Source organism: Balaenoptera musculus, chromosome 15 (genome assembly GCF_009873245.2).
Source record: "Balaenoptera musculus isolate JJ_BM4_2016_0621 chromosome 15, mBalMus1.pri.v3, whole genome shotgun sequence".
Taxonomy (NCBI): Eukaryota; Metazoa; Chordata; class Mammalia; order Artiodactyla; family Balaenopteridae; genus Balaenoptera; species Balaenoptera musculus.
The window spans coordinates 49,696,204-49,705,747 of record NC_045799.1 but is presented as its reverse complement, the minus strand read 5'-3'; the positions used below and the strand labels follow the sequence as shown (position 1 = coordinate 49,705,747).

At 67.3% G+C, this 9,544-nt stretch overlaps 2 protein-coding genes across 2 annotated transcripts; both read right to left on the bottom strand.

The window, feature by feature from the left end:
• Positions 1–384: 384 nt before the first annotated feature.
• NHLRC4 (NHL repeat containing 4) lies at positions 385–756 on the bottom strand. Its single transcript, XM_036824591.1, has one exon. It carries the CDS (start codon positions 754–756, stop codon positions 385–387), a length of 372 nt encoding a protein of 123 aa, XP_036680486.1.
• Positions 757–3,354: 2,598 nt separating this feature from the next.
• PRR35 (proline rich 35) lies at positions 3,355–9,213 on the bottom strand. Its single transcript, XM_036826356.1, has 3 exons — positions 8,627–9,213; positions 4,423–5,551; positions 3,355–4,156 (listed from the first exon to the last, which is right to left on the bottom strand). Exons 2-3 carry the CDS (start codon positions 5,511–5,513, stop codon positions 3,535–3,537), a joined length of 1,713 nt encoding a protein of 570 aa, XP_036682251.1. The 5' UTR covers positions 5,514–5,551; positions 8,627–9,213; the 3' UTR covers positions 3,355–3,534.
• Positions 9,214–9,544: the final 331 nt, after the last annotated feature.

The window sequence follows — 9,544 nt, the reverse complement described above, 5'->3', positions numbered from 1 at the left end:
GCCTCTGTCTGATTAGGAGGCTGGGGCTGGGGCACCTGGTGAGAGATCCTGCCTGGGTAAGTGCTGGTAGCTGGCCCAACACGCTGAAGATCTCCAGGCTTCAGCTGCCGGCCCCAAAGCGCAGGTCTCCTGGGCCTTGGAGGCTGGGAGGCAGCTGATGCAGGCTGCCGACCAAGTCTGAATCCTCTTCAGGAGGAAGACAGGAGGCCAGGCCCGGGCCCGACAGCAGTGCTCAGGAGTGTCAGCAACTGTGCAAGGTCAGGAAGGCATGGCCAGCAGCCCTGGAGGACCCTGCAAACCCTGAACATTTCTCCCGTCGTGGTCCAAACCCCGGGGACTGGACCCACGCACAGTGAGGGGCTGCTCCCGTTCAAGCCCACCGGATCAGGCCAATTCCAAGTGGGACTGGTACACTTTGATGTAGCCGTCCTCTGCGTCCGCCACCATGAGCTGGCCCTGGGGCGCACAGGCCACACCCAGGGGCCACCTCAGCCCCTCGGACACCAGGCAGATGGGTGCCCTGGCCCGGGGGAACAGGGTCACCTGGCGCCGCTGCTCGTCCGCCACAATGACACTGCCCGCTGCGTCGGTGCACACGCCTGCCAGGGTGCCAAAGTGGTGCTCAGTCAGGTCTCCCAGGGAGCACAGGGGCTGGCGGGCACTGCCAAACAGCCGCACGTCCCCGAACTCCTCACTCACAGCCAGGCCCCCATCAGGCCCCAGGCCCACCCAGCAGGGGCCCTCCAGGCCCAGCATGGAGGCGGGGGCCAGTGGCTCCAAGGCAGGGCCCAGTGTGAAGCTGTGCACAGCCCCGGGCATGTGGTCAAGGGCATCCACAGCTAGCCCCCGGGGAGTCAAGAAGGTGCCCACTGTCACCCAGCGGCCTTGAGGGGCTCGGACGGTGTGCTGCAGCACACGGACAGTCTTGGGGACCAGGTCACTGACCACCACGAGCCCAGCAGCTGTCACAGCCACGTCCTCCGGCACGAAGGCCCTGGCCCCTGGCACAAGGCAGGGCAGGTGGCGGATGGAGTGTCTCCAGAGGTCCAGCACGTGGATGCAGGGTGCAGTCCCAGCCGTCAGGAAGAGCAGGCCATCTGGGGAGCAGTGCAGGCCCCAGGGTCCCCCTGCAGCCCCTGCGGGCACTGGGATCCACCCAAGCAGCCGGGGCCGCCAGGAGTGAGTGGGGTCTCCAGGCAGGTCCAGCGTGAGGCGTGGTCCCTGGGACACGGCTGACCCGCTGGTGAAGGAGGCCCAGGAGGTCAGGGTAGGAGGCCAGAGAGCCGGTGGGTGGGCAGACATCACAGCCTCAGCCTCTCTGAGCCAGTCCTCCAACTGGGCCGAGTTTGGGGCTGCAAGAGAAACAACACCCCACCATGTGCCAAGCAATGCGACAGCGGTCCCCCTGCACGCTTCCCGGCGGTGCTGGTTCCTCCTGTTTTACAGGTTTGACTCTGTTCCACCAGGTCCCGACCGCCAGCCGTGCCTCTGGGCCCTATTTTCCCAGATGTGGTCCCTGAACACAATTCTGGGAGACACATGACCCAGGAGGGCTGCTGTGGGTTTTGTTCTGAGGCCGGAATGAGCTCAGGGGCATCTAGGTGTCCTAGGTGGGGGGAGGGGTGACAGATGAGCAGTGTTTCTCAAACGCCTCTGCCCATAGAACCTTTCCTCGAGGCAGGGAAAGTGGCCCTTGTTTGGGGCAGCCCAAGCCCCTGCCCATTGCCCCACACAGCCCTTGGAGACTTCCAACTCCTGAGGGGTGAAGCAGGGGTCCTTTCCTAGGCCTCTCTGGCCGTGGGGAGGGGTCTCCTACCTGGGGAGCTCGGGCTCTGTTGTTGGAAACCAGAGCCTGAGGGGGTGGGAAGAGCCACCTGGCAGAGGAGGGGGGAAGGGGGGAAGGGGGGCGGGGAGGCAGAGCTCTGGCTGGGCCACCTTAGAGCAGCACCCAGGGAAGCTCTAAGGAGTCCAATCACTCAGCTGCTGACCCCACCAGGTACCTTCCAGTGCTGCCACATTCCTGCCTCGGGGCCTTTGCTCTGGCCTCTGGGACATTCTTCACGCTGCCCCTGCACGGCTGGTTGCACTCATGGTCCTCTCAGCCCACCCTCCCCAGGGGGCCCAGGGCCTCCACCACCTGCTGTCTCAGGAGACAGCACCGCCTCCGTCCTCCAGCAGGACCTGGCAGAAGGGGCTGTGCCCCCGACCTGCTGGCTGAGTCACTCACCAGAGTCCGGGGCGGGGGCCTCCAGGGGCTGCATCTTGCACCCCGCCAGACTAGACAGGTTGGGTCCTGTCTCTCTGATCCTGTTTCTGCACCTGTGAAGCTGGGGCCATGCACTGCCAGTGGGGTCAGGCTTATGTCTGTCCATTGGGTGATGAGAAGTCTGGGTGCGGTAGCCAGGTAGGGGTGCTAACAGGAGGCCAAGGTGGGGTGGGTCTCCCTCAGACTCAGGACCTGGGGTTTCTCCAGACACCGCCTGACTCAGCCCGCAGCCCCTCCGGGAAGCCCCTGGAAGGTGGGGGTCAGCCGTGTCTGTGACCCACAGCACTCCCTACCTGACCGCCTGCACCCCAGCTCTGGACACTGCGGAGGGGCAGGCGGCGATGCTATCTGCTACCGGCGCGGTTAATGGGGCGGCCGCAGGTCCTGATCCGACTGGCCCCAGCCCGGCTGGCCCAGCGTGGGGAGCCAGGCACAGGCAGGAACTGCCCTCCCTGGGGCCATTCCTGGGTGGGCGTGGAGGTGTGGCCAGCTCCCAGGAACAGAAGTGATTTGCTGGGTCCGAGGGTCCCCCGGGCACCCCTCCCCGCCTGCCCCCTACCCCCCACCCCTGCCTGTGGGAAAAGCCAAGTCTGTTCGCGCTGGGAGGGAGGCAGCGAGCTGTGAAGGCCACCGATGCCTATCGTGGCTGCAGGGGTTGGCAGGGGCCCAGCGGAGGCCACGCTGGGAGAACAGCCCTGGGCCACAGAATGTGGGGGCACCATTTAACCATAGAGGGAGCGGCCTCCTGCATGAATCTGACATTAGGCCTGGCCTGTCAGATGGGGGCTGGAGCATGTCCAGGGGTCCCTGCCCACAGCCCATGTGCAGAAACACAGGCCTGACCAGGGCTGAGACCGTGCACACCTGCCTCCGCCCGCCCCACTCTGCCCCCCCCCCATAGAAAGCTCCCCACTCTCTCCCCAGACTCCGGTCCCCCAGGGAGGGCCCAGTCCACAAGAGGAGGTCCGGACACTGCCCCCCTGATGCTCAGTCTGGGGACATTTCTGCAGAAGGTGACACTAGACCAGCGAGGGACGAAGGAGGCCCAGACTGGGTGTGAAGGTGGTTTCCATTTTAATGTCCACAACTGTGATCACTAAAGAGCCGTGACCCTCTGCTGTGCCTGTGTGGCCCCAGAGACGGGTGTGGCCACGGCGGGTGGGGTCTGTCCACGGGCATGCTGGGGCAGGTGGGGGGCCAGGCAGCAGGCATGGGGTTGGAGAAGGGCCCCTGTCTGTTAAGGACAGAGATGGCAGTAGGGGCTGTGGTCAGACCTCAGCACCCGCGGGGCACTGCAGGCCAGGGACAGCCTCAGGGGGCCAGGAGCCCCCAGGCCCACCGCGGGTGCCCCAGCTGCCAGGAAGGACAGGGTCCTCTGGGGCCTGGAGGGGAAGACCTGGGGGAGGGACACTGGAGTCAGCCTCACACTTGGTGGTGTGACTGGACAGAGGCTGGGCTGCCAGCGTGCCGGGTGGCCTGGGGGTCCCCCGGACCAGCGTGGGGCCCAGCTCCGGCTGCCCCCAGGGCCCTGGGGGCACCTCATGCCCCTTGGTGGGCGCCCGTTTCACAGAGAGGTCGAGGGGAGTGTCGGGTGGCCGCACGGCCCGCTCCAGCGCCTGGTGGATGGTGAGCAGCTCCCGGCGGATCTTCCCCAGCTGCTCCCGCAGAGGCCGCGGGGCCAGGCCCCCAGCAGGCGCCAACTGGCCCAGGCGCTGTTCCACCCTGGCACAGTCGCCGAGGGCCCGAGTCAGGTCCTCGCCCACGTGCCCAGGGCCCCCCAGCACCAGGCCCAGCGGTTGCTGGGGCAGGGGGGCCGCAGGACCAGGGGTCTCAAGGTCACTTAGCTCCTTGTCCTCAGGCCACAGCATCATGGAGGGGCCGGTCCTCAGGCTGCGGGGCAGAAGCCAGTCAGGAGGCTGTGCTGCCCACACAGTGCCCCACCCCCTTCACGCCCCTGTCCAGCCTGGCACCCGGGCCTGGGGCCTCGGAACCCCAGAAGGAAGGAGAGGTTGGCTCTCTGGCCTCAGTCTCTCCTCTGCGGCCTGAAGCCCCTATTCCTGGTGACTGAGCTCCAGCTGGGGGCCCAGCCACCCTCCCCCCCCAGCCCTCTTCCCACCTCTCCTAACACCCCCACGACTGGGGCCCCTGACACCCACCTGCTCTGGGAACTGAATTTCGTCCGGCTGCAGGGGTCCTGCAGGGGTTCTGGCCTGCCTCCCAGGGCCAGCTTCCTCTTGGGGTCACTCTGGGCAGGCCGCTCCAGCTCCCCCTCCTGCCCCGGGTCCCTGAGAGCACCACGGGGCCAGGGCCCACCCAGCCCAGGCACTGGCAACTTCAGCAGCCCAGGGACCAGAGTCTCGGGGGGCCCTTTGGGGGGGGCAGAGGGCTTGGCAAGGGCAGTCTTGCCTGCCGGCAGCCCCAGGCTATGCTCCAGGAGCAGGGGGTAGTACAGGCGAGGGACCAGGGCTGGGCGCTCGGGGGGCTGTGGGGCAGGGAAGGCAGTGGCCGGGGGCAGCAGGGGGCTGGCTGAGGCCAGGAAGGGCACGTGGGCGGCAGCCAGGGAGGGCCCCAGGTAGGAAAAGAGGCCCGGGCTGAGAGGGTAGTTGACGCCCAGCAGGGACAGGTGGAGGCTCTGGGCCTCAGGGAACTCCCCGGGGGTGGGCGGGGGGTAGCAGGGGACGCTGCTCTCAGGGCCCGTGGCAGGCACGTCCACCCCGGCCGTGCTCCTCGGGCCCCCACCCCTCCCCGGCTTCCACGACTCGGCCAGGAGGCCACCAAGGCCCGCACCCTTCTGGGGGTCCCTGGCCTCAGGGAGCAGTGTCTCTGGGGACCCCTCGGCCCCTGGCCTGGGGCCCCCAACGCGGCGGCGCAGGGAGAGGACGTCGGTGACCATGTGGTCGGGCGTGGCGGGAGCATCCAGCGCTCCTCGGGGCCGGCCGCTGGGGTCCGTGGGGTCCGAGGAGTCCACGGGGTGGCCTGGGGTGGGTGCACGTGGCCGGGGCGCGGCTGGGGCCCGGCGGCAGGCCCAGTCGGGGGAGTCCAGCAGGAGGGAGAGGGAGTCCTTACAGAGGCTGTACTTCATGTGGTTGTAGAGGTGGGACTTCTCCAGGCAGGTGAAGGGGCACTGGAAGCACTTGTAGTTGTAGGGTTTGCCCCAGGGCCGTGGGATATAGTGTGGCTTCTTGGGCTTCCTCGCCCGGGCCCGGGCCCCGGGGCCCAGGCGGCACGAGCCTGCCTCTCTGGACATGGCAGCTGCTAACGGGCGAGCCCCGGCCCCATGGCCACCTGCGGACAGGGCCTCAGTCATCGCCAGCCGCCCCGGCCGATGCCCCCTACCCTCCGTCACAGCTCAAGGCTAAGCGTCCAGGCACCGGCAACTGCCCTGTCCCCCTCCCCGGCCTCTGCCAGCAGAAGTGGCTTCCCCACCTCATTCTCTGTAGGGTCAGCAGACACGGCAGAAAAAATGCAGGACGCCCAGGTAAATGGGACTCGGGTAAACGGGAAATACTTTTTCAGTATAAGTATGGCCTAGCCAATATTTGGAATGTGCAGTAAAAAAATTATTTGTTGATTATCTGAAATTTAAGCTTAAGTCCTGTACTTCATTGGTTGACCCTACACGCATCTCGCCCCTCAGTCCTGGCCAGTCCCCAGCAGGCCCATTTCTGGGGTGACTCCACCCACGCCCATCTCCCCCACACCAGCAGAGCCCGGGTCTCCATCTACCCCACGGGCACTGGGTGAGTGACTGGAGGAAGCCAAGTATGACCAGACTCACTCCTGGGGACACGGCCCTTCCTTGTCTTAACCCCTCCAGAGACTTTCCTGCCCGCGGGAAAGCCAAGATAAGAGCCGTGAGATGAGAAACCAGCAGAGGTTCTGAGCGCCTGTTTACACCGTGTCCCTGCTCTGCAGGGTGTCGGGTGGGCACTGTGGTCTCTGAGGGGGCCAGCCTTGCGTGGGCCAGGCCAGGCTGGGGGGCGTGGATGTCCAGCATGGCCTCACGGCACAGCCACCTGCTCAGCCTGGCTCCATCTGGGTGGCTGCCGGCAGGTCGGCAGCCGAGCCTGCAGCGGCCGAGCTTGGCCAAGACCCTCCTCTCCCCATGCCCCCGCACGATTGCTCAGAAGCCGCTCTGCACTCCATCTGGGCTGCCACCTGGGCTGTCCACCGCCCCAGTGTGTGCCTCAGCCGGGCGCTCGGCGAGTGTGTGCACACAAGTGTACAGCTCCTGCTGAGCCCTCCTCACTCAGCGACTGGAGGGACCACCTCTGCACGGCTGGGCTGACTCGGAACAGAGAGCAGGGCGGCCACCAATATGCAAGGGGCCCGAGCACACGAGGCTCACACTCCACTCAGAGTGGATGGGGTCACTGCACACATGAATGCACTCGGCACGGCCGGGGGTGTGAGCAGGCACAGGGCGCATGCACACACACACACGCGCACACCCGCGGACACACAGGGTCACAGTCACTCACGGATGTAGACACATGTACACTTGCCCTGCTCCCGGGGCTCAGGGACGGCCAGGGCACTGAGCAGGGCAGGGCTGGGGTAGCTGGGCAGCCTTTGGGAGCAGGCCGTCCTCCCCGCTGGCCTTCGGGCTCTGTACATGGCAGGCAGTCATGTCTGCTGCCCCCAAACACTGGATGGGCACCCCCATTATAGGAACAGCCACAGGGGTGGAGAGGGCTGCCTGTCCAAATGGGCCCTGCAGAGGTGGGGTTGGCATGGCCATGACTAGGGTGTGGAGGGCAGGGTGAGCAGAGGCTAAGTGACTGGCTTGTGCAGGGATGTCCACATCGGGGAGGGGACAGGGCTCCAAGAGGAGAGCACGGTTGGGAGGAGGGGGCTGTGCCCAGGAGAGGACCTGGGGCTCCCTTAGGGGCTGCAGACACTCCCTGGACTTGGTGGTGGGTGCAGAGGCAGGCCCCATCCCTGCCCGCCAACCCCCCAAGATACAGATGACAAATGGGTGTGTGTGTTCTGGAGACAGAGGCGGCTGTGCTGGGGCCATCGATCACCCAGCCCTGGGAGCCACACAGCTGTGCCGCCTGGTGCCACCACCCACCCCACTTCCCAGCCGGGCCCCTGGACTGGGGGGGCTCCTCCTAGGCCTCTGGACTAAGGGGGCGAGGGGCCCCTCCTGTGCTCCTGCTTCAGATCAGTCACCTGGCTTGGGGTGGGGGGGCTTGGTTGGGAGCCATCTCAGCAGCTGCTGACCCCACAGGGGCCCAGAGAACACCTGGCACCTGCCCAGCGTGCTTGTGCACAAGCAGAAAACACCCCCAGACAGCAGCACACACTCCCACACCCCCAAAGGCACATTCATTCGCACATGTGTCCCAACCCGTGACTCGGTGCGTGTGCCCAGGGCAGCCTGCACTCCCAGTGTGCCTACGCAGACACCTGGTCCCACTAACCTTTCCCTGTCTGGGGGAAAACTGGTGGCAGGCCAGGCGCAGGAGGCCTCACCCCAGGGTGGGAGAGGGGGCACCCAGCGCTTGGAGCCACCACCAGCCACCAGGGGATTGATTATAGCTCACCCATCCCGACTGGCGCCCTTGGGACTTGGGAGCACCCCACAGGGCGTGGTGCAGAGGAGGTGACCAGGCTCCTCCTCCGCTGAAGTCGAGACCCCGATTCCCTCCCCCCTTCCCTCCACAGCCGAGCCCGGAGGGCGCCCTCCTACTAGGATGGGGCTGCTGCGCCCTGATGGTCCCGGTGCGCCGAGCCTGGACGCCGCGAAGTGGGGGACGTGGGGACTGGGGTTGCCCCGCCCGCGCCCCAACAAGCTTGGCGTCCCGCCACCCCGGCGCCCCTCACCCCCTGCCGGGCCCCGCGCGGCCCCCAAACTTCCGACCCGCCGCCGCCCATGCCCGCCGTACCTGCGCCCCGGACGGAGCGGAGCCTGCGGCGCCCCGATAAGTCTGCGCGTGGCCCCGGGACCCCGCCGGAACTTCCCGCCCCGCCCGGCGCCCCTCCCCGCCCGGCGCCTGCCGCGACCCCGCACCCTGCGGGACCCGCACAAGCTCTCGGGGCGCGACTCGGACTCTGGCCTGGGAAACTGAGGAGCGGCCCCCACGCGGTCTGCGGTCACTCACTAGGCAGCGAGTCCCCGAAGCCTCCGCCACGGACCGCGTCCCCCCGACGCCGACTCGCACCTACAGAAGTTGGCGGCGAGAGCGGCCGCGCGTGCGCCACGGCGCCGGGCTCCGGGGGTCGCAGCGACCACCGACCCGGGCTCGCGGTGGGGGTGGGGGCGCGAGCGCCGGCAGCGGTCTCCCCCCGGCCACCTCAGGTGCACCCCCGTCTCTTCCACTTCCCTGCCCACAGTCGCCCCCTCTGCGCACTCACCGGCCTCGCGCGCCCGGGACCCGCTCAGCAGTCTCCGCCGCGCCGACAACTCCTGGATGGAGCCGTGACCGGTGACACCAGTGGCACCACCCGAGCAGGGCAGGGACGGGCAGCGTCGCGGTGGAGCCGAGAGTGGAGACGCAGGTGTGCGGCCGAATGAGGGGCTCCTGGCACCGTCCCCGCCCCCGTCGCCTGCAGGCTGCCGCGGGGGTGCTCAGAGGCAGCCAGGTCTCCCGGGGTCCCCGCAGCGGTGTGATGGGGTGTCAGCGGCCGAGGACGCAGGGAGTGAGGCCGTCAGCACTCATCCGTCAGGGCAGGGCTCTGGCCCCTGACAGCCCCTCAGCCTGAGCCGGGGCCTCTGGGCTGAGCCCCGGGACAGGGGGACCTTGGAGAACAGAGCCAGCCTGGGGAGGGCTGCAGCCCAGCCCGGGAGGGGACAGAACTTAGCTCGGGGAGGGCTGCAGCAGAGAGCCGGCAGCAGAGCCCAGCACACACGGTGGAGCAAGCCTCCTTTTCTGGCCAAGACTTGCCTGCAGTACCCTTCCCTCTTCTCCAAACAGGAGGCTGAATGGGTCTGCACCCCCAAACCCCTGTCCTGCCCACTGACGGCCACCGGCTCAGAAAGAGGGTCACATGCACTCACTCCCCCTTTCTAGAAGCATCACCCCCCAGCCCCCACTCCTCACTCCACTGGCAGGTGCCCAAGGAGGGCTGCATCTGCCTGCTGTTGGCAGGACTCCTCTCCACTGGCTGTCCCTCCTGGGAGGACCCGGGTGAATGAGGCGGGGCCTGGGAAAGGGCCCACCAGAAAACCCCCGCCCCTAATGTCCTCATGGCCAGAGCTGCTCCCAGCCCCACCTCCCAGGGTTCTAGGCTCCATGTTGATCCCCGAACTGTCCAAACTTAACAGTCTGGAGC

What these genes read in the sequence shown, in the direction of transcription:
- NHLRC4 (XM_036824591.1), bottom strand. Translation starts at nt 756, where the DNA reads ATGCTGGGCCTGGAGGGCCCCTGCTGGGTGGGCCTGGGGCCTGATGGG.
- PRR35 (XM_036826356.1), bottom strand. Translation starts at nt 5,513, where the DNA reads ATGTCCAGAGAGGCAGGCTCGTGCCGCCTGGGCCCCGGGGCCCGGGCC. An exon ending in AAATTCAGTTCCCAGAGCAG is followed by an intron (nt 4,157 to 4,422) that starts GTGGGTGTCAGG and finishes TCTGCCCCGCAG; the next exon opens with CCTGAGGACCGGCCCCTCCA.